The sequence below is a fragment of the Ixodes scapularis genome, unplaced genomic scaffold, assembly GCF_016920785.2.
Source record: "Ixodes scapularis isolate PalLabHiFi unplaced genomic scaffold, ASM1692078v2 PGA_scaffold10__122_contigs__length_95168666, whole genome shotgun sequence".
Classification (NCBI taxonomy): domain Eukaryota; kingdom Metazoa; phylum Arthropoda; class Arachnida; order Ixodida; family Ixodidae; genus Ixodes; species Ixodes scapularis.
Genome location: NW_024609836.1, coordinates 34,685,797 through 34,709,605, shown reverse-complemented (window position 1 = coordinate 34,709,605; position 23,809 = coordinate 34,685,797). Strand labels below are relative to the sequence as shown.

At 46.0% G+C, this 23,809-nt stretch overlaps 2 protein-coding genes across 3 annotated transcripts; one reads left to right on the top strand and one right to left on the bottom strand.

The window, feature by feature from the left end:
• Positions 1–1,623: 1,623 nt before the first annotated feature.
• Positions 1,624–8,595, top strand: LOC8030624 (nicotinamide riboside kinase 1). Its single transcript, XM_040502407.1, has one exon. The coding sequence runs from the start codon at positions 1,775–1,777 to the stop codon at positions 2,381–2,383; it is 609 nt and encodes a 202-aa protein (XP_040358341.1). The 5' UTR covers positions 1,624–1,774; the 3' UTR covers positions 2,384–8,595.
• A 1,705-nt stretch (positions 8,596–10,300) lies between these two features.
• Positions 10,301–23,801, bottom strand: LOC8030625 (TATA-box-binding protein). 2 transcript variants are annotated; one of them, XM_029971483.4, is made up of 7 exons: positions 23,248–23,801; positions 22,372–22,499; positions 19,662–19,841; positions 16,918–16,981; positions 14,619–14,722; positions 12,478–12,572; positions 10,301–10,477 (listed from the first exon to the last, which is right to left on the bottom strand). In XM_029971483.4, the coding sequence occupies exons 1-7, from the start codon at positions 23,509–23,511 to the stop codon at positions 10,401–10,403; spliced, it is 912 nt and encodes a 303-aa protein (XP_029827343.1). In that variant the 5' UTR covers positions 23,512–23,801; the 3' UTR covers positions 10,301–10,400. The 2 variants fall into 2 exon arrangements, with proteins under 2 accessions (XP_029827343.1, XP_042143686.1); XM_042287752.1 differs by lacking the exon at positions 14,619–14,722 and having other exon boundaries at positions 23,248–23,750.
• Positions 23,802–23,809: the final 8 nt, after the last annotated feature.

Genomic DNA, 23,809 nt, shown 5'->3' with positions numbered 1-23,809 from the left:
GCCCTACACTTTTCTGCACTGGTGCAGAGGAGGCAGGTAAATCGAACGAGCCTAGTAAAAACTGGGAAAGTTGCTGCTTGGTATGTGTTCATGGGTGGCCTCGGCCGCTTGTGGCAGTGTCCTTTCGCGTTCGGGAGTTGCACACACCAGGCACACACCCTGGCGTTGGCTGCATGACGGCGACTAGAGTGATACCGTCCGACAAAACAAAAAAAAGCTTGACAAATCTCGCGTAGAATTATATACAAACAATGCTAATGCTAGACAACAATAAATGAAAGTCTGAAACATGACAAAGGCAGTCGGACCACTGCATATAACTACGAAAGGGGAGAACGGGAGCTCCCATGTTAGATATGAGAGCTTCTGAACTTTTAGAGGCCTTGTCCAGTTACTCTTGGACTTGCGAGCCTCATCTCTCCGAGAATGCATGACTCATCGGTATAATGTTAGTCTAAGGTGCTCGGTATTTTCCAAAGACAATTGCTGTTTAAGTCATCCAGCCCCGCTGCACTCTTGCAGACCGTTGCACCTCAGCTTCATGCGTTGTGTTGTTTCGACGTCGGATAGGCGCATCTTTTTTTTGAGCCTTCTGAACATCTCCACACTTTGCTGAAAGTTTTTGAAGGCAGTGGCAGATGACCTGCTTGTTGTGGGACTCGGGACAAATCGAACGGCGCACCATTCACGAAAGAAAGGTTGTGCTGGATGACTTCCTGGAAGCGTTTGGAGATTCAGACTTGTTAACCTTTCTTAAATGGAGCCTCTTGAACGACAGCTTGATCAATGACGTCACATCGATGGCCAATGTGAAAAACGCTGCTGCGCGTGTGCCTTGTGCAGCATGTTTTGCACCACTGATTTTGCTTTTCTCGGCAAGAACACGTAGAAAGGACCATTGGCGTGGTGCAATATACGACGTCTCATGCAAGCCATGTACAAATGTCCCGTTCATGTTGTCATGTGAATTTAGTGGGATTGAAGCATTAACCTCACCGTTGTGTCCGTTGTGTGGTTAAGAAGAGATCGGTGGCTAGAGGGAATGCAGACAAAGACGGCTCTGGAAAGCTATAGATTAAACAAAGCAATTATTGCCAAAGAAGGCGTTTATGACAATTCTAGGGGAAGCTCATTGTTGTTTGAGGCGAGGACGGGTGTTCTGCGAACCAGAACATACAGAGTGAAGTACCAGGAAATGGATACAGTGTGCACTGCTTGTGGAAAGGAGGACGAGACGGCTGAGCACTTGATACTCTACTGTAAAGGGCTTCACCCTATGCCTACCGAAGACAACATATATTTAATAAAATCATTGGGTTTTAGAGACAGCGAAGGGAGAGTGGATTTCAAGACTGTAGAGATTACCAAGCAAAGATTAAGTGAATGGTGACAGAAATCGAGAAAAAACTAGGTATTTTCTTATTCACTGATGGCAAGGGGGTTTCATAGCCTCACCTTCTTTGCATTTTCACTTTCACATTTAAATATTCTAAACTTAAATGGTAAAACAAAATGGCTAGGTGGCGTAAGCTACCGCCCGATCCAAAGGGCTCAGCCGTATTCATCTATTCATCCATCCATGCTTTGTTTAAAAAGTATCGAATCCAAGTCGAAGCCGAAGTACTCCTGATACTCCAGCGAAACCAAAACAAGACCGCTGCAGGCAACTGCTGGCGTGCTAGCGAGCGACCTTTAAACCTTCCGCTTGCTATCACCTGTCTGTGCCAGTCACGTTCAGTCTCACCCCTCACTTGAAGGGCACCGCTATTTCGGCATGCGGTCCGAGCACGACGGCGACCAGCGCGTGGCGACGACACATAAGCCACGCTGGATCTTTGTCGCGGTTACCGGCGTCACGAACGGCGGCAAGACCAGTCTCATCAAGCACCTCGTCGAGCAATTTCCGGGCAGCGAGGCCATCCACCAGGACCTCTTCTTCAGGCTAGAGGAAGACCCAAATCACGAGATGGTGCCTCAGCTGAACCATGCCAACTGGGAGACCCTTGCCAGCGTCGACTGGGACAGGCTCCTCGATGACCTGAAGCAGCGAACCGCGCTGCCACCGCCCGAGAAGAGTCGTCTTTTCATCGTGGACGGCCACATCGTGCTGAACGTGCCGCGGCTGGCGGGTCTCTTCGAGCGCAAGTACTTCTTCACGCTCACCAAGGAAGAGTGCTTCCGGAGGCGGCAGCAGCGACACTACGTGCCCCCTGACCCGCCGGGCTACTTCGACCTCGTCGTGTGGCCCATGTACCTGAGCAACAAGCGAGACGTCGAGGCGACGGTCGCCGATGTCCGCTATCTGGACGGGGCTGCGGACATGGCCGAGATTCATCGCCTCGTGCGAGATGATCTAGAAGCATTGCTGAAGTCAGAATCCTGATCGCCGGTGCTCGGGCAGGGTGATTATATAGTGTGTATTTGTGGATGAAATTTCATCGACCATTTGATATGGCTTAACATAAACTAGGAACCACTTGTAGATCTGTAAAGGGTTTGCAACATTACTCGGGATTGAGCATTTAGCTTTGATAGTGCTGTCTCAGTTACTTGGAACCATAGCCTCCGTGAGGGCAACGCGTAACAGCAGCGCAGATCACCTGCAAGCCGTGCATGCATCCTATACAAATACCGGCGTACCAAAAGCTTGTTCAGAATGACGGCACTCTGACGCACCAAGTATCGTACAGTCGGTGAAAGGTCACATTAAGCGGAGCGCAAGTTTGTCTGCTTTTTTTCCAGGGGTTTTGGGGACGTCAGGATGCCGAGCTCTGATTGGTTCTGAATGAAGGATAGTGGGTAGACTTCAAGGCAGCTTGCTTTGAGGTCTACCCACTATCCTTCAATCAGAGCTAATCGAGCTTGGCATCTTTCCGACGTCATCTCAACTCCTGCGCAAAAAGCAGGCAGCTTGCTCTCCGCATAGTGTGACCTTGCATTGACCGTGATCTGTCACAATACAATGTCAGCATTGTCTTCAGCGGGCAATAAGTGTACCGTAAAATATTGGGCAAGCACCCACTCAGAATTTGAAGATAATCGCGAAAAAATGGGAGATTGGCACATGTGAGGCCATCAATTTTACATATATATGTACTGTGCATATTTTTTTTTAGATGTTTCAAATTTTGGGGGTTGGCTCTTAGTGTGGAATGGGCAGATGTATGGTATTCTACGGTAGATTGATATGTTAGTTGGTAGTCCTCTGCTTTCTGTGTACAGAGTCGTCGAGATAAATCTGGAAAATTCACTAAATTCAGGAAAACGCGCAGAGGCAAAGATATAATAAACATAGACAGTTTTCTGTGCTTTGCTAGGTCTGCCGTAATGTCTTCCTGGCTGACAGATTATCTGAATGTCTTAGCAATGCTGTAAACTTGCGTCTTCTTGTAGCCATACCATGCAATGATTTGCATAGGCAACTTTCTGGCACGAAGCAATTGAAGCATCATCATCATCATAATGCCTCTATTTGTGCCAATCAACAACCAACAAAGGTCTACAATGTGGCACAGTGAAAAAATTGCACAGCTGTAACACATGCTCAACTGATAAAGCTAGCATGCAACAAAACACGACAGTACATTTTTATCGACGAAAAATAATCTCATCCAATTGTCTACTGAGATTTACGCAACTATCAAAAATATCAAAATTTTCATGCCCAAGATTGTTTACGCTTGTCTGCATTCTTGTTGTTGGTGATATCATGTGTTGATAGTGGGGTTAAAAAGTGAGAGCTCTCCTATTTGAGCGAGTCAATACGTTCAAATTTACTGTGAACAAAAGTGTTGAGTCAATGTCCCCGTGAATTATATTTTATACAAGAAAGCTATATCGCGCGATAATCTTCTGAGGGATAGACACTGTAGGCCAGATTTGTCGAGCAGGAGTTCAAGGTTGTAAAAATGCCTTCGGCCAAGGTATTTGTCATAAAATTTGCGCACAAGGCGTCTCTGAACTGACTCTATTTTAGCTGCATCACATAGTGTCAGTGAATTCCACACCACAGAGCCAAAGTCTAGTCTCGATCTAATAATAGAATAAAATAAATAAAGGAAACAAGCATAGTTCGCAAACTTTTTAATTAATCGAGTAATCATTCCTAGTAGTCTAAATGCAGAACAGGCAGTATGGGCGACATGGCAGCCAAACGATAGAGTAGTGTCAAAGTACACTCCGAGATCACGAAGCGATGATACTCTCAAAATGCACTTATCATCAGTTGAGTATGAATACTGTATAATTTCACGTTTTTTACTGAGACATGACCTTAGTTTTTTCTGGATTTATGATTAAGCAATTTTCCCGACACCAGTTTAAAATATGTGATGCATCACTCTGAAGAAGGTCACAGTCGTCGATCAAACTAATACTCAAAAAGGGCTTAATATCGTCTGCGAATAACAGCACGTTTGAGTATACTACGCAAGTAGATATCTCATTGATAAAGATGAAAAACAAAAGTGGACCCAAATTGGAGCCCTGTGGAACTCCCAATGACGAATAAAAAGGGTCAGAGAAGTTATTTAAAATGCGTACGACACAATGACGGTCAGTCAGGTAGCTTTCAAGCCATAATAAAAGCACAGGAGAAACGCCCGTACGCGACAAATTGTGCAGCAGCAAAGCGTGGTTCACCTTATCAAAGGCTTTCGAAAGGTCAAAATAAACAATGTTGACTTGACCGCGATTACAAACAAAAGGTACTGAATAATCATGGAAGGTACAGAGGTTTGTCTCGACTGAGCGCCCCTTGATAAAACCGTGCTGAAAAGAACTGATACGTCGCTTGAAATAAAAAGATAGACGGGTGTGCATCACTATCTCAAATACCTTTGAAAAAGAAAGTAGCAATGATACAGGGCGATAGTTCCCAACTTGCATAGTATCCCCCGTCTTATGAATAGGAACAACAATAGACTCTTTCCACACAGATGGAAATATACCCTTACTGCCCTTAAGCATTGCTGCCCTCCGGTCGCATTCCCCGCTCATTTTCTGAGCAAGTCACGTATTATTTATTATGCGATGGTTTGCTGTTGAATCAGCGAAGTGTAATACGGCCAATTAGCTCCACTGTATTTTGGAGAGATGGAATGCGGAAAAAGTCTGGATTTATCTTGACGACCCTGTAGTCAATGCGACATAACTGGTAAGCAAACCCTAACACAGATTATAATGAGGACCATGGTGCTCTGAGGGGGTTTCTTGCAAGCCATTTACTATATGCTTTTAACAAAGATGTGTATCTGTCACAGTGTGGGAACGTCTGGTTTTTTAAAGACTTTTTTGTGCCTCGAGGGTCGATACTCGAGATGGATATTGCTCATGAGGTTTGAGCAGCCAAGGTATCTCTTGAAGTTTGCCATGTTCAAGAACCCCTGCTTGCCATTTCGGAAGCACCGTCTTATGTTTTCTGGTTGTGTAGTAGCAGGGATGGGCAGTATTTCAAATAGAAGTATTTGAAATACGTATTTCAAATACTTTGTGTATTTTGCATTTGTATTTAATTACGAATTGGGTAATGTATTTGACGTGTGTTTAAATACTAAAACGTGGGTATTTCAAATACAATTGTAGTTAAATATGATTTTGTGGGCGAAAATACATCCCTCAAATTTATTGTCACGACAATTCTTGTTTTTATGCATGTGGTTGTAAGATATAGACTCCATCCTTTATTCGGCCATGGGGATTTTTTTCTTATCCTCCTCCGGCTTTATTTTAAAGGCACTATCCAGAGCAGGAAGAAAACTATGTTCTGCACCGAACGCAGTGTCTCTCAGTCAAGCACAAGCGTTTAGTGACTTTGTGATTACGGTGCTAGCCCAGGGCAAGAATAGGGACGAAATCGACGTTCATAGGCAGACAGGCTAAATAAGAGCCTGCGACAACTTGCGATGCTTTCCAGCCTGATTTCTATCCATATTTTTGCCTGGAACATTCTAAATGTGCGGGTCGTCCAGATTTTCGTAACTGGTGCGAGTTGCAACAATATAAAACTTTCTAGCTAGTGCTGCGCGTCTTGGTCGTCTCGGTTCTTTGTTGGTCTATACCAAAATGTAATCGACTAAAAAATCTGCTTGAAGCTCTGTACTTTTTTCACCTATTACGTCCAAGCTGATTAAATTTTTTTTGTGATTATATTTCTATTACGTTACTAGAGCCTCGCACACTAACTTCCGAGTGTGCGATGCGCAATTAAAATGAAATACCCAGAAACCCGTTGCAGGTGCCCTGAAGTCGCTGACGCAAATTTTGAGGAATGTATTTGGAAAAATATTTGGAGGAGACCAAATACATTTGCTTGTATTTGTATCTTGTACTTAAATGCTTTTTTGGAAATGTAATTAGATTTGTAATTAAATACATTTTGACGAAGTATTTTGTATTTGTATTTCGATACATATTTGCATGTATTTTGCCCATTCCTGCGTAGTAGCATAACCCACTGCTAAAGGAAGTTCGTAGTAAGTCGGGTGGGTGCTTTTTGGTAACTCGTAATGCATTCCTGCAAGTATGTTTATTTCCCCATTGATCAGGGTTGTGTATAATCTACAAAATGCATGTCAACGCTGCATTTCTCTTGTGCATGACGCACGTTTCTCTTTTACACATTGTCTTACCCGCCGAGCAAGCATATCTGTACAGCGCCAACACGGTTAAAGAGAGAATTGTCTACAGGTGGAATACGCTTTACAGATGGCCATCTTATAATTACTATGAAGAGGTCTGCACCTGGAATCAACTTTTTGCGCCACATTGTCAAGCCTAGCATAGCTTCGCCCACAGTGCTCCATCGACGTGAAAGCCGCTTGCACGGCCTCGTGGCTTCGTTTGGCATCTTTGCACAGCAGCGCGTACAAATGAGACATTACGAGCCACATGCTCTCTCAGCAGTGTGGGGCTGCATACTATGCTAGCCTTAAAAAGGTAGCACAAAACTTTTAGCCTTTCCACTCTAGTGAAGAAGGATGACCAGCGAAGCTGTACTATGGCGGGAATGAAGTAATGGCCGGCCGCAAGTCGCAAGCCAGAGTGGAAAGGTTGCCGCCATCTATTAGCGACGACGCTCATAGATGGCGGTAGCTGTCCAGAGTTCTGTGTCATCAGGTCATTTGAGGATGGACACGATCCTGAGGAAACTAGCCCTTAACAGCTCTGCTGTAAAAAGATGATGCCAAGTACAGACAGATAATAAAACTTATATTACGACAGAGTCAGCACCTAATGACATAGGTGCTTTCTCACAGTTTCCTTGAAGAGGTTAGTGATGGATTTAAATTTACTGCGGTGCCCAGAACGACTACACTACATTACATTACACAATGCCGTGAAGGCTACTGGTACAAGTATGTGGCCGTGTATGTCTTGTTTGCATGACGGCGCATGGAAACGAGATGCTGGAGGACATAACGCACTTGTGTCAATGGCTTTGACAGTGTGTTATGCTATATAGAAAATGGAGTCAAGTAATTTTGATGACATCCCATTGGTTGTGAAAGTAAGAGAAAAAAAACAAACTGATAACTCAATCATGTTAAGTCTGTCGCTTTGTTTATTCCTTAAACTTTCCTCATTGCACAGCTTTTAGACAAGCTAATCGAATTTCTAAATACCTTTTTCCTTTTAATGAGGGTGAGGTTTTTCTTTGAGAAAGAAAGGTCTTTTTCCAATAAAATGAAACTTTAAATAAAAATTGCAGAATTTGTCTGGAGATCATGCAGCTTGCACTGGCATTAGAGTGATCTCTAACTTTTGCTTGCAAGCTACAGTTGCACATATATCGGATAAAAGCTGATACTTCATAGCTCTAGAGCTGGTGTACAAGTTGCTATTGAAATTTTGCTATTCAGGCATTCAACAATTAAATTGATTATCAGGTAGTGATAGAGCCCAAGACCCAAGTAGTCATACAATTTGGAAATTGAATTAGTGTGTGTTGTTTACTTTTTCTCGAAATTGTAATTCATTCATTAGTTTTTAATATTGGTAATTATAGAAGTCTTACTACAAGCTACGATTCCGGAAATAACTGCTGCCGTCCGTCTATACAAAAGTTTGAGAGTATACTTGGTTCCATATCCCTTCCGCTCTGCAATAACCGAGGGGAGAGTGAAGAAGGCTTCTTTTTATGAATTTGTGACCCCCCAAAAACTTCAGGATGGGCACACAAGTGGCATCTGAGGAGGTTAATGCAGGTTAACTGCAGCTCAGCGGTGTAAATTGCAGTGATGTGATAGGTCGGAGTCATTTTCGAGCAGAAGAAATCTTTTGGAGCATAAGCACACACTTCATTTTCCTTCATACCACCGCAAATATTATGCTAAGGTCTAAGCATTGGCCTGTCGAACTGAAAGACAATGTCTACCTTGCCTTCCCACTTTTGTGAAACCTTTAGTTAACGTCAGTTGCACAGCAGGTTTGATTCCCTCGAACACAGAACATGCTGCTCAGTAGTGCGTAGAAGCAAAAACACGGCAACTAGGTGCCAATGAATGAATGACAGTATGACTTGGAGTGCAGTTATTTTCTGGACAGAATCAAGAATAAAGCACATAGTATGTTATGCCGAAAAGTGTTAAACTAGAATAATTTAAGGCACCCATATTGATGTTTTGCTCAAGTTGTAAAGGTTCTAATAAAACTGCAATTCTTAGATCAGATAAAAGACAAAGCTTTCATATTTTATTGTAGACAACAATAACAACTTTTTATGTAGAACTTATATAAGAAAAATTGGCATGTGAATGATAAATATATGCCTTCTTAAAAACAATCCCACCGAATTCAATCAGGTTGCTTCCAAGCTTCCATCCACTGCTCTAAATAACTCAGTTTTAGTGTACTTTCTTCACAGTTTTATCGAAAAAATATGAAACCATATAAAGGTAATAACTAAACGAGCATTGTCATAAAAAATAAACCTATAAAGCAGTCAATAAAATCTTAGCAATGCTCAATTATCCTCACTAAATCTGAATTTAAAAATGATATCGTCAGAATATTATACAAAATGGAATCAGCGCGCAAACTACGAAGACACAAGGAAGAGAAATTGACAGGACAAGCGCTGGACTTCAACTGAACGTTTATTGAAAAAAACGATGAACCAACTCGCCTGCATTGCCACTTTGATTCATTAGAATATTATACTATGTATAATATTCTGAGTCTATTATACTATGTATAATAGCCACAGCTTTATTCAAAAATCGTTGTACATCCTGCCCTAAAAGGGTGCCTTCTCTTTAGAACGCGAGTGCGCTGTGGCAAAATAAGATACAAAATCGAGATGTCGACATAGCGGTTCTCGCTTCACTGCGGTACACCAGTACGTGGCGAGCAGCGCATTCAACGAGGCTAGCTAAACTACCAGTATAAACCCCGCATAGGACAAATATTGCAAAACTTCAGAGTACTACTCCGTGTTTGATAGAAACGAAATTGAATGGTACAATATTTGACACCATTAAAAAAAGTTACGAAAATTTGCACAGACCTACCGCAGCAATCTGGTCGCGTAGCAAGGCCCGAGCTGTTCATCATGCATTTATGGTTGACGTTGACTTTTGGCGCAAATTCCTCAAATTTTGGCAAAACGTAGCAGGATGTGGTGAGGTAAGCACCTTGGCGCAAATGGCGCAGCCATCGCATCGCTGCAGTGGGGACTATAATCCCCGGCAGAGTGAAAACTGCAGGGCACGTCTTTTGCGCGCCCCACCTCCAGCATGTGCTCGGTGCCTTTTGCTGCGCTTTGGCTTTGTGCACACGCTCGAGGTGCAAGACATTGAAGTGTTGTCAAAAGTAAGAAGCTTGCGCTGGGGGCGGAAAAACCAAAGCTCCTACCCTCTCACCTTCTCAGCGACCACAAACTGCATTGCCCGTGGTCTGGTAGCAGATGGGCATTACCGGGTACCCACAAACCGGTCGGGCATTTCTAGTAGGCCATGCTGAGAAACTACAGCCTACGGCGCAAGAAAATGGCGCACCCTGTACAGCGCAGATGGCTCCAAAAGCACCACTTCATCCTTGTTACCCAGAGAATCTTCCAAAGGCAACTCGGAAGGAAGTGTGATTGGCATACCTTTTATAGCTTGGAAGAAAGTGTAACCAGCAGACCTTTTATAACTCGGGTGATTGGGATACTAATAATGCAAAATGAAGTGTGGCTGGCAGACCGTTTAATAACTCGGAAGGAAGTGTGATTGGCAGACTGGTTATAGCTCAGAAGAAAGTGTGATTGGCAGACCTTTTATAACTCGGATGATTGAGACTTCAATAATGCAGGATGAAGTGTGATTGGCAAACCTTTTATTTGCCTGCAATGTGCCTAAACAGATGAAAATGAGTGGGGGGCTATTTACAATGCACGAGGGTGGAAACGGATGAAGGTGTCACTGCTTGCGGAAACCTTTGAGGATGGGGTAGATGTTGTCGAACGCCTCGTAGATTTCCGCCCTCACTTTGGCACCTGCACCGCAGAGAACAAGTGGAAACACCGTTCAATCCTCTGAACGTGGTCAAGGCTGCTCTTCCAAAGCAGTCAAGTGTGTTACTTCCATTCAAAAGCAAACGAGATAAAGTGAAAAATCACGACTCTATGAGAAAAGTGCATCAGTTACGGAGTTTCGGAGAAAGTAAGGGAACATTCTTTGCGAGTATACTGGAATGGTATGTCGTCTGCTAATAAAAACATTCGCTGCTACTGTTCTTGAAATAGGACAAAGATTCTAAATTTAAGAACAAAATACAAGCTCAAAAAAGGCCCGAGAAATTTTAGATAGTAAAGTGCTCACTAGTTTGCTTTTGTTATTCTTGCTTGACGGTGACAGCGAAGGAAAATCAATCTCACACCAGACACTCAGGAAGACAAGCACACGCGCTGAACTTACAACTCTTGTGTATTCAACTACTTAATTTTTCTCTTCAACGTCTGGGCTGACTTTTCAGAATGTGATAAGTAGAAGTAGTAGCACGAATGACGGTGACAGCGCAGGAAAATAAATCTCACACCAGACACTCAGGAAGACAAGCACATGCGCTGAACTTACAACTCTTGTGTATTCAACTACTTAATTTTTCTCTTTAACGTCTGGGCTGACTTTTCAGAACGTGATAGAACTTCTACTTATCACGTTCTGAAAAGTCACAAGACGCCCAAGTGCTATCGAAGATGGAGAGCTCACACCGGAGCTTTATAAATACCTGCACACTAGTGATGGGGCTGAGCAGACTAGTTCGGACGGCGAATTCTCGGCGCCTGGCATGCGGATTATGTCGATCGTTCCGCTAGTTGTGCTTTTCCACCATGATCTTGGATGACCGTGATTGAAAACCATATTTTCAATCACCAAGAGTTATTCTGATGCACTTATTAATTTCGTTTCTCACTACCACCTCCAGGGTATTATTTCTGGCTCTTGGTTGGCCACGTTCGAATTTGTGAAGACGTCCTGGAACACGCCCAGCCCGCTTTCAGCCAATGGCACCTCCACATTTGTCTCCTATACTTCCCAACGAATGGCCAAACTCTCTACATATACGGCTCTGGTGAGAGGCTGTGAAGGCTGACGACAGCAATGCAAGTGCCACTGTACTCTGCAGCCACGGAACAAAGGCAGGTGGCAGACATAATGAAGTGATCTTATAAGGAATAAATGACCCTGGCGCCGTTTCATCACAGTAGCCGCAATCGGCAATCCTACTAGGTATTTCGCAAAGTTTTCTCGGGACCCTTAGTCCATGACTTTGTCTGGAAATTTAGATGATTTCGGTTATCAACCAGCCAGCAGATCAACCGGCCAGAGCGGTTGATGCCCACCATCAACGGCTCTGGCCGGTCAATTCGCAGCATCAAAGCGCGACATTGTGGCATTCATTATCTCCTTGCATGTTTTCTTTCATCCGCTAAACCAATAAAGTGCAGCGAGTGTCCCGGCACTTGCGCGTTTAGTATGTGTGTTTGTGGTTGTATGTGTTTGAGCCTTCGACTGTGCCCTGACCTAAAACGAAACTAACTATACGGTGAGTAGAGACACTGCGAAATTCATATTTCTACACTTCTTCTTTCCTTCTAGTTTACTGAATATTAAGGTCGACCAATAATAAAACATCAAGTTTTTTGCGTTAAGCTTATCACGGCGCAGGTGTGGCACGATTCTTAGCAAATATGACATTTTCACGTAGGCCCGCGGTGCCAGTCAAACTAGGGTGATGATGCACGGCTTTGACAGACACATAAACGCTATGATTGGGATGACGCTTGCAGGTGAAAATAAATAAAAGGAAGGGACTCGAGTTGAGGAGGGGAGAGTGAGCACACATGCACGCACTTTCCTGATGTGTAGTCCCGATGACATGCTGATGATCACAATGACATTGGCACTATAAAATCCTGTTGGCACCTGCCACTGTCCAATTCGAAATGCTCAGCCCCATCTATCCAATTCCGACACCGAGACCAGAGCTCACCTGTGAGTACTACCTTCCCCGAGACAAAGATAAGAAGCACGATGCGCGGCTTCACCATCCGGTAGATGAGTCCGGGGAAGAGCTCGGGCTCGTAGCTGCACGAGACAAAAATGAGACCACTCTGTGAATGCTCTCCAACGGTATCTCTCTGGTGGCTAGGTGGAGCAAGCTACCATCCATTTACAAGGTTGTGGCCACCCTAACCGATTCGTGTGCCTCGAGCATTTGAACAAGAATCACAAGCACGTACATGCCATAGGCTCACACAGGGCTAAAACGGTGCTTTTTTACTAGCTATGCGATACCACATGGCCGTAGAAGATGCATCTTTTTGGGTAGTTTGTTCGATGGTTTGTTCCCTACCCAAATTGCAGTGTACCAAGCAACAACCAAAAGTGATATTATAACTCGTTCAGTGCAGTTTAGGATACAGGACCACGTCGTTAGATTTTATCAAATGCTGAAAAAAATCAATGAACTGATTTCAAAGCCGGCTGTTTTGCCAAGTTACTGCTGGTATCTGTAAATTTTGTCAATAGTATAAACCACTTTGATGCAGGTAAGAATGCACCTGTAAAGTATGATTCAGTATATTTTTCATTCAAAACATAAGTACCATGTAAAACATCTAAGTGTTCTCACCATCCTTGTCGAAAATTATTACACACAAACAATCCACGTTGGAGTGTAGAAAAATGTGTGAGAACGAAAATCCAACTTCAAGCTAACAAGAAATTACTTCACTAGCTCTTGTACCGCTTCATTTATCAAACCAGCGTCTATGTCGCGTCGGTGCTACACTATGCATTCGTTTTTGCATGTTACTTTTTCTGCCATACTGCACGGAGGACATGCCCTAACAAGATTTTCTGATGGCCCTACAAAACCGTTATAAAGGCATCTGACCATACTGTGATCCCAATGTCATTAGAAGTCATGCACGGGAGTGCTATAGCTGGCAACGGGTTAAGAATGCAACAGAAACTCCATCTCCAGCACGAGCTTGTTGCCTTCCATCGTGCTTTGGCCGCACCTGCTCACAAGACGCTCAAATGCTATCGAAGATGGGGAGCTCACTTTCTCCCGCATTCTTGGCCTGTCACAGGCCATTAGGAAGGAGATCAGACAGCTGTGTCCCTAGTGGCCAAGTTGAGAGTTAGGACTGTGCCCGTAGTGACAACACTAACTATTAACGCAGAATGTGTGTGCTTTATCAGCCAAATTACATGAAAAGAGTGTCGTGAAGACCCGTCATGCGACATCATCTTATCACCTGTCGTCGAGACGTCACCGTGACGTCTTGATGGGTAACATCAACATGGTGCCATCTGGACGTCATCATGATGTCACATGACCGTGCGACACTTCGACGTCACGTTACTCCATTTTGTCGTGCGATGCCACGTCGTGCGACCTCGTGACGTTGTGCACGCACGGCGTGTGCCCAGATCGTTCGCAACATATTCTGTGCTCCCTGGTTGTCGTCTGCTAGATCCAGCCAGTATAACCTTTTTTCACATTTCTGACGCGAATCCGGTGGCTTTGTGTTGGGTAAACACCGAGCACCGTGGAGAGCAGGCCCGACAAAGTGCCCCCTCCAGCACGAATGCCTGGAACGCGTCTCCGGCTAAAGCATTTACTGTGCCATCCCACACACGTATCATCCCGAGGTGACAACCATTGTCATCCTGGCGGTTGGCCGTAAAGACGCCAGTAAGAAATGCTGGCGGACACGAGGGTCACAGTCGTCGTGGCATCTCCGTTCCCGGCCGCCAAAGGTTTGTCAACCATCCGACTGCAGATCGACTGAGAGCGGAACAGACTTCTGCCATGTCCACCACCGGCCACCTCTAGTGTCGTCGTTGGGCTTAAATCGATAAACCACTTTTGATGATGCGGTCTCCACGCCAGTTGGAGGTGCATTTTACTCGCATTCTCTCAATTTTTTCTGGAACTTCTACACCCCATCGCCGAAATCAGGATGTCCAACGGCGCCACGCTCCGGCTTTTTGCGGCGTCGTTTGTTGCCACTTCGGACTGACTGTCGACATGTGGGCAGAAGGAGGTGCCGAACGGACCGGTCGGAGAAGAGTTTCAGGTGCCGCGACCGCTGCGGACTTCCCGCGGACGCAGTCACCTACCTGGAGAACTGACTGTGGGTCAGGACAAGACCCTCGAGGCGGATGGGGAAGCGGACGTCGCAGCTGCCCACCATGTTCTGGATCTTGAAGTCCAAGAACTTGGCCTGCACGCCCAGGGGGAGGGAGTCCGCACTAGGGCCTCCGAACAAGCCTCGCTTCGAGGTAGCTTAGTTTTCATATTTTTAGAAATTCTCAATTAGGAAAGAGGCCCACTCTTGATAGCAGACACCCTTCGTCTCCATGCATTTGCGGCTTCGATTAGCAATTTCCGAAAATATATAAAAAAAACGGCAACTCTTCGCGACAAAATAGCATGAAAATTAAAGAAACAACTTCACACCCACATTTTTGTGGGTGTGAAGTTGTTTTTTCATTTTTTCACACCCACGATATGGAACTAAAAGAAGTGGCTCTGCATATCATTTTGTTATCAAACGATACTTTTCCTGAGCTGAGATTGGGTGCCAGAAATTGAAGCCGAGATGAATGCAACGGAAAGTCTAGAACGTTCCGCTTTAGATGGTGACATGTTGAAAATAATTTGTGCTGGAAAAATTTACTTCAGTTACAGGAACAAAACTTTCTGACAGCATCCATCGGGAGTTCCGCAAGACCATTTGTTGAAAATGTGACTTTTTAAGAAACATTGCAATATTGAAGTAGCGTCCCTCCTTAAAGAACCCCTGAGAAGAAGAAAACATTTTTTTTAACAGTACGGTTGGGACACGCATACTGTTAGGCAATATTGATGGCGGGAGATTTATTTGAAATTCTGCGCGCGAAGTCCATGACGTCACTGGTCATTCCGGAATGACCATCTCTGTCGAGAAGGCGAAGCCGTTCCCCCTCTTCTCCATGTGCCCGAAAGGCAGAGAGAGAAAACAAGTGGAAAGGAGGCGACTGCCGACTAAATTGCGTTTCGCACCGTCAAAAGTGCTCTAAAAAAATTTTTTTTTTGCTTAAAATTTATTTTTTGACACACGTGTTCCAATCAGACTGTTAAAAAAAAAAAAAAACATTTTTTTTTTCTTTTCAGCGGCCCTTTAATCAAATCTAAAATGCCACTCCGGAACAAAAACTTCTTTCTTTTCTGTGAAGTTTCAGAATTTTGTGTGTGCAATGAACGTTGTTGTTACTGTATTTTGGTGATATTGCAAACATGCCAAAAGATACAACAAACTTTAGTGTGAAAGCTAAATTTACCAACGCATATCATACAAGAGTGTTTTAGAATAACATGTTTCTGCTGCAACCACGGCTGGACACCGAGCACAGCAAATGCTGCAATGCGATTGACTAGACAAAGGCCTATTGGCCCGCGCTCGAGTAGCCCATGCCAACGGCGTTGTTGCCAGCCAGGCGGCGAAAAAAAAACACCCAAAGAAGTGTGTCATTGCCATGGCACCTGAGCGCACGAGCTTTTCGCTCGGTATGTCTGCCATGACCTCGACGAACGCCGGCTACAACACTGCGCCATATATCCATCTGCTTCGACGCATTCTAAAAGCTATTATTGTTACCGTCGAGGCACGAAACTTGGCTCATTGAGGAAGTGGTGTCCAAGCAACACGCGTAGAGCCAGTGCCTAATTCTACACGACGCGGTGCATTCAGAAAACGAGTTTAAAAACAGACCCTCAACAGGCCACCACTGGATGGATGGATGAATGGATGGATGAATACGGCTGAGCCCTTTGGATCGGGCGGTAGCTTACGCCACTAGCAGCTTATCGGAGCGCCACCTGGTGGCACTGCTTGCAACTGAGTAAGGAGAGGACTTTATCTGGTAGGTGCGACGCGCACGATGTCTACACCTACCGTAGAATACCGAGCATCCGCCCATTCTACAATAAGCGCCCATCCCTCAACTTTGTAGCATTTGTAAAATACACAAAGGACACATCTTTACATAAAGTTCACCTAAGAAGCACACAACCCCCAGTTTTACATGATTATCTCAAAATTTTGAGTGGGCACTTGCTCCGGATTTTACAATATATGTATCTTACACTGTGGCCGCAACTCAAAGCTAAAGCATCTCGCACCTGCAATGGCTCTGAGATACAGCAACAACTTTCATTGCATACACAAAATGCTGTAACCGGAGAAAAAAAGAAAAAGTTTAGTTCACCTAGCAGAGGAGCACATTGCCCAATTTGTGCCCTACACTGCCCTCCAATAGATAAGGTGAAATCTCCAGCACTACCGCCTTATTATCTAGGATGCATTGCCTTGATGCACAACCCTGTTTGAGGACTTTGCCATGCCCGAAGGCGCCAGCAGAGGGAGAGCGGACTCACGTCAAAGCCCAGCTTCTGGATGATACGAGCATACTTCCTGGCTGCCAGCCTCGACTGCTCTTCACTGCAGGAAGAGTAATACGACACAATTTGTTACGTTTTTCTGGCGTTTTACGGCTCGATTCTCACATAAGCCAAGAAGGCTCGTGCATGGAACACTGTAGTAGCAGTACGAGAAACAAAAAGCAATCCAGTAAGAACAGATTTTGGATGCTGAACGAAATAAACAAACAAAAATCATTGCTGCAATAATATTTCATGTTGTTGCCAGTATTCGCAGCACACAAGGCACACTCAACAGCAGTCGGCACGAAAAAGACCTTGAAGTCACCATGGTTTTTCACCGTCTTCCCACTTGGATGCTGAAGGGCACGTCACGCACGTGGATATTTGGACTATTATTGGTTACTGTTTATCCCTCCCTTCCCCCCCCACCCCTTAAACGGAAAGCAGATTAGTTGGGGGAGGCAAACAATAAGACACGATGGGCAGAAAAAGGATGCCATGGGAACTAAATCTACTAGGCTGCAGCAGCTCGATGGAGCCGGACGAAGCTAGCTTCCCTGGTCGAGCAAGTACTCGTGCTCGGTCGAGCAAGTACTCGTGCTCGGTCGAGCATGCGCTCACGCATTTTGTCTCGGCACCCCTGAACCGGTGACATCCAAAACTGCTGAATTAGCACGAGATTTTGTTTGGGCGCTGTGGAAAGAATTGGAGTGGGTGTATGGCTTTAGAAAAAGGAGCTCTGTCCATGAAAGTGCAGAGGCAGACACTGCGTTCTGCAGAATTACACTCTCTTGCCTGTGCCTTTGATAGCAATGCCTGGTATACAAAGAGAAAAAAAAAGAATGAAATGTGTCAACTTTAGGGCTGCAAATAACAGCGTAAACTAATAAGTTAAATTATAAATCAGCTCAAAAAGTACCTTAATTACTGCTCACATATGATATAAGACTCACTTTCTGCCTCAGCTCAGTTTTGTAATGCACGCTTCATATGTTGTAAGGACTGATATTCTACTTGAGAATTAGGGTTGGCATTAAAAACGCCGAAAATCAAAATACCGAATTATCAGAATGCCGAAATTTAAAATACCGAAAATTCTAAAAGCCGAAAGTACAAAAAGCCGAAAATTCAAAACATCGAAACATCAAAATGCTGGCATCATCAAGTTATAGTGAAAGATAAAGTTTCTTGGCAAGATAAATTTTATCGGCATTGTGATCAAAGTTAGGGGAGACGTTCCGCCGGCCGATGTGCACGCGCTTTCATTCTCTTTTTTAATAGCCATGAAAGGTTGTCCCCAAGTATAGCTTCCCTTTGCATGGCTCAAGCCTTTAAAAAAGGAAAAATATATTTCAGCATACCTCGTCGCATAGCAGAGCGATTCCTTGTTTATTACATTTCAGACAAGATTCCTTGAAAAAAGCTTAGAACATCGACATTGTCCCGGTTGTCCAGAGCAGCTGCCAAACGATTTTCATGCAACTTTTGCTTTTTGCTTTGTCAGCGGCGGGGTTGGCCTCTGATCACTCCCTCTATGTCGTCTTCGACTCTAGCTTGCTCCCTTTTTATGGTGGTGACGAGCCGGAAGACGCTTATCTGGTGTCCGCCAACCAATATCTCCCATCGTCGGCGCCATGCCTTAATGGCTTTGCTGCGTTGCATTTGCAGAACGAGTAAAATAGCCTCGTGTCAGCAAAAGTGATCTGGCAGAAAACGAGCAAGTGGTAGTCACAAAGCGCGTCATATCTTTTTCACATGGTTTTCGGCGTTATGTCTTTTCGGCATTTCAATTTTTCGGTGTACTGATGTTCGGCCTTTTCGTAATTCGGCCTAATGCTTTTCGGCGTTTTGATAGGGACCCGGGAATCAGGACATAAGCATTGGGCTTCACTTTTCAAAATGAAGATCACCGTAAGTGTCAGCATTTGGAAATTTTAGGGTTGTTAACTAGCTTCAAGAATCACCTATATAACAAAAAACGGGTGAAAACTGGTGTTTCACAGCCGGGACGGCTTTGGATGGTCCAGGCTCGCTACAATTACAAGGCACTTAACCCCACATTCTAAAGAGACCGTGAAGTAGAAGCTGGCAGGAGAGAACTCAAAACTTTTCCCTCCTGTGTGCAATCATGAAACACTGGGTACCCGATGGGACAAGCAGCTGGATGAATGGATGGATGTTAATGGCCCTGCCCTTTATAATGGGCAGTTGCTTGTATTACCTAGGCTGAAAACCAAAATAAACAATTCCTCCTTCCGCCTACTAAGCCAATTTCCTTCCGCTCTGCATTTTCGTAACTATCACCAGGTAGTGTGGAATATCACCATAACAACCTTTAAAAATTATTTTTAAAAAAATGCATTTCTTGCCTTTTCATCTAACATCGGACCCACTGCAAGACAGGCTTGCGACTTTGGGCGGAGTAACATGAAAGGGAGTTCCCCTTCATGTTGCTCCCTTTTATGTTACTGCCAATAGCCTCCTCACTAGCACAACTAGTGAGACAGGAGGGATACAGAATCTGTCCCCCTGTCTCACTAGCCGTGCTAGTTAGTAGGCTATTGGCTGCAAATTTATTTCTTTGTCACTGCCTCGCTGCTCCTGAAAAACTGCCCCTCTTGGTTCAACGTCCGTCCGGCAAGCACAACTGAATGAATTTTCTGTCACCAAAACATAACCCTCGTTGCTCCGATCGCCAACCGACAGAAGCAAGGAGGACCGGACAAGGCGGGGCGCACCTCTTGGCCCCCGTGCAGACCATCTTGCCCGAGCTGAAGATGAGGGCTGTGGTGCGGGGCTCCCGGATGCGCATGATGACCGCCGCAAACCGCTTGGGGTTGTACTCTGCGTTGCGGGCGTGTAGCGCAATCTTCTTCAGGTCCAACTTGCAGCCCAGGTTCACCGTCGACACTATGTTCCTGCCGAGGGGGAGAACGGCCTCACTTTGCAGCTCATTCCTGGCATGCTGGGACGCAAGCGTTTTTCTAAAAGCGCCAATACAACCTTAAGAATAAAAAAAATTAAGCATTCCTCAATCATATCCGATACACTCTGAGATGCCTGGAATCTGCTGCAAATGACTTGAGCACACGGTGTGTGCACGACGCTAAGGTCATATAAACAATGTAGCCCCATAGGGCTATATTGCTTGCATGACCTTGGCCCACGCACCGGTGACACCTGATGCTCGAGCATAATGTGTTCCTTTTCTCGTGAAACCTTGTCCTCGTCCTTGTCTAAAAAAAACAAACCTTGTATACGATTTTACTATGTACATTTCCCTGCTCGCTATAACATGGGTGCCAGCCCCTCTTTCACAAATTTTCCCACAAACTAACATTGAAATTAAAATCGCACGGGGTGATCTCTCTGCATCTTGAGTATCGCTTCGGTGGGAGCTTGCAGGGGCACAGAGCTGTCGCGCAGGTGCCTATCCTTTCTGCGTTACAAACGCAACATTTCTCATGATCTAGGCGAGCCAGATCCCAGTGCTCCGTTCCTGTAATTGTCCGGGTATGTGCACTCCCAGTCCATCGTTGCACAGGATGAGGCATGGAAGTTGTTTTTGGATCAGCATGTCTCACTGTAGGGCTGTCAAGTACGTGCCTGCTGCAGCTCGCATTTCACACCGTAAAATTTCTTCCTCTCAGTAAGAACGAGTAACATTGAGCACTAGCACGGTGTGAAGACATTACATGCAAGCCATGCATAGTAAGAGGACAGACAAGGACATGAAGACGGGACAAGCACTTTCATGTACAGTCAGCATGGAATGAAACCCGAACGCCGGAACGCATGGCCATCGACACAGGCTGCTCCACCTGGAGTGCCCCTGAGAACTAATGAAAATGCACCGGGGTGCGAGAGTGGGGGTCCTACTAAGATGTACTCGACCATCCCGCGGCGCGTCTGGGACTTCTGCGTTTTGCCGGTGGCGCGCTGTAAGCGCCGGCACTCGGGGTGCTTTTGTGCCACAGCACTGTCGCCCGGTCGACACCTGCGACTTGCGCACAACGCAAGAAGGTCAATGCTAGAAGCAGCAGCAACCTGCTTGCACGCGCACCAGCAGAGCCCGCCTATGGTGTCTTCTCCTCCTGGCATGTACAGTTTTTATTGTTTGTTATACGTATTGTAATTTTATAATTAGCAGTACTTATAGCAACACAACACAACATGCAAGACAGAAGAACAAGTTGGGACACATGACGAGTGCTGACACCCAACTGAAGGTTGCTACTACAAATATGTATATAATATATGAGCACATCCATATGTCCACACCCAGGGCTCGTCTATTAACCTCTCTTGTTCTTCAGGCTTGTATGCCTCACTGCGAATGCCATAATGCAGGTCTACTAACTCGCACACTCGGCAAACATTTTCCTGAATTGTCATTACTTGAGCTTTGAACAATACGTCACTCTGTGCAGATTCTGGTCCGATCTGTCCAGCGCACCCATTAAGTATCGCCTTGTGTACCGGATGCCCAGCAATATCTCGTCAGCGCTGTCATTATCGCTTGGTGTATCGCAAGGTCAAAATGAAAGTTGAAACATTACGTGCACAGAAGACCCGCAGTGCTTGATGACGTGTCACCTGAACCACGTGGAGGCTCCGGTGAACAATGTGCCACGCGCCGTTTCTGAGAAGTAGTGAAACGTCATAGACGCGAAATAAAATTTGTTCATTTGCACAACCATACTCTTTATGAAAGAAAATAAAAAATGATGTAACAGACCGACACGGATGCCCCGGTCTTTATAAGTAATGCGCATGTTTTTGTGGAAGGTTATCAGTCGATTCTTATAAAAAGTGAGCAATTGTTCGCTAACGCTCTCTTTGATAACCACAGATCGATATGCCAGGCGTATCAATTCCGGAGTGGAATAAACTCATCACCCTGTCTGAGCAGTGACTATTGCAAAGAGCTACAGCCAGGTTAAGCGGCCACCCGGTGTCGACCGGGCGACAGTTCAATGGCACAAAAGCACCCCGAGTGAGGCACTTACAGCACGCCACCGGCGAAATGCCGAAGTCCCAGACTCGCTGTGCGAGTGTCGAGCACATCATAGTAGGACCCGCACCCTCAAACCCCGGCGCATTTTCATTAGTTCTCACGGGCCCTCCAGGAGGAGCAGCCTGTGTCGATGGCCATGCGTTCCGGCGTTCGGGTTTTATTCTGTGCTGACTGTACAGATAGCTTACACTGACATCACCTCAGCGGTCGTTGTGAAGAACTCTGCTTCTGCGCGCTTACTTTTTGAAGCACATTTCGTAGCATCGAATTAGTTTTTGTTGTTGTTGTTTTTAGTGGGAACAAGTAGGAATGACAATTGGTACAGAGCGAACAGCCAAGTCATGTATAGGCTCCGAGGCAGAACACACAGAAACAGAGAATCACCGTGTCATCTTACAGCACTCTGAACGGGGGAAGTCTGGAGCACTCACTGTAGCTGTGGCACGATTCCCGGGTCCGCCGACGCCGGCGTGATGGGTGTCATCGGCGGGCCCGGCGTCGACGGAAACACGCTCGAGTGCGGGGTCGAGCCGCCCGTCGGAGTGGCACCCGAGGACGCCTGCAAAGGAAGAGGCATCGCCGCGGGCTACAGCACCAACCGCTCCCAAGATTCAACTAAGAACGGTTTACGTCTCCGCTTACCACGAATGGGCGAACTGGCTGAGGGTAGGGCCCCTCCATGAACTACCCCCCAAAAAGAGAACGGGTGGACTGCGTTCTTTTCTCCCCACAAAACTGCAGGACGCGGAGAAAACTGCGAGCGCGAGCGCAGACTTGTATCTCCGGAAGAAGCTAGCGCACGATCTGTCGCGCGACACTGGCGCGTTCGAAACCGAGAAGTTCATGCTCCCAGCTTTCCAACGCACTGTATAGTGAGGGAAGGCCGAAGCACCCCACGAGCGCGCGTGCTCGACAGGGACGTAGAAAGTCTGGGGCTCGCCTTTGTAGCTTCTCACATTCGCTGTTGTGATAGCGAAGCAGAACCCACGAGAGCGGGCTCGAAGCTTTTAGCGTCCCTGCAAGGCACGCACGGTCGTGCGGTGCCAACGCCGTTCAGGGCAAGACGTTCGTAGCTTCGCTCGCACACCGAGTGAAACGAACTATCGCGGTTATGCGCGTGTACTCGAATGTTAGTAGGCATTCGAAATCCTCATTATTCGTAAGATCGCTTTTGGAGCGTTACCCGTTGACTGCGTCCGACCCTGACGGGGCGAGCGTCGGACGACCGCGTGAGACGCCGATGGGTCTCAAATCTCGCGCGAGCTTAAGCTCCGGCCGGACTCAAATGTGGCGCGCGTGATTCTCACGTGCACGTGGCCGGCGGGAGTCTGCGGCTGCATGAGGCTCTGCGGCGTGAGCCCCGTGCTGGCGGTGTACGGCTGGATGACGCTCGCATTGCGGAGGGCTGTCTGGGGCGACTGGTGCAGCGGCGAGTCGTGCTGCTGGGGCTGCAGCGGCGACGGTTGGATCTGCCGGGCGAGCTGCTCCAAGTGCTGCTCTTCGACGTTGTCCGCCTGGGCGGACAGCGGCGTGCCCAAGTTCAGGCTGAAGACGGGGCTTGACATGTCCATGGCTGGGCCGTTCGCGGTCGTCGGCGGCGCTCAGCTAGGCGGCCGGCCCTCTGTCACGACACAGAAACGTCGAGGCTGTGCCGTGGATCGCTGCACCGAGTGCAGCCGGCGTTGCTTCGCGGTATCAACGTTTTGTCGGTCTTCTGGGCGAAAAGATGAGCAAAACGCGAAGACGTCGTAACTCGCTGCAACTCCTAGACCACAATACAAAATAATGTAAAAAAAGAGCAAGTAAAAGCTGCTGACATTGCCGATTCCGCTGCTGCTCATAAAACAAGAGCGTTCCTTTTTCTAAAAG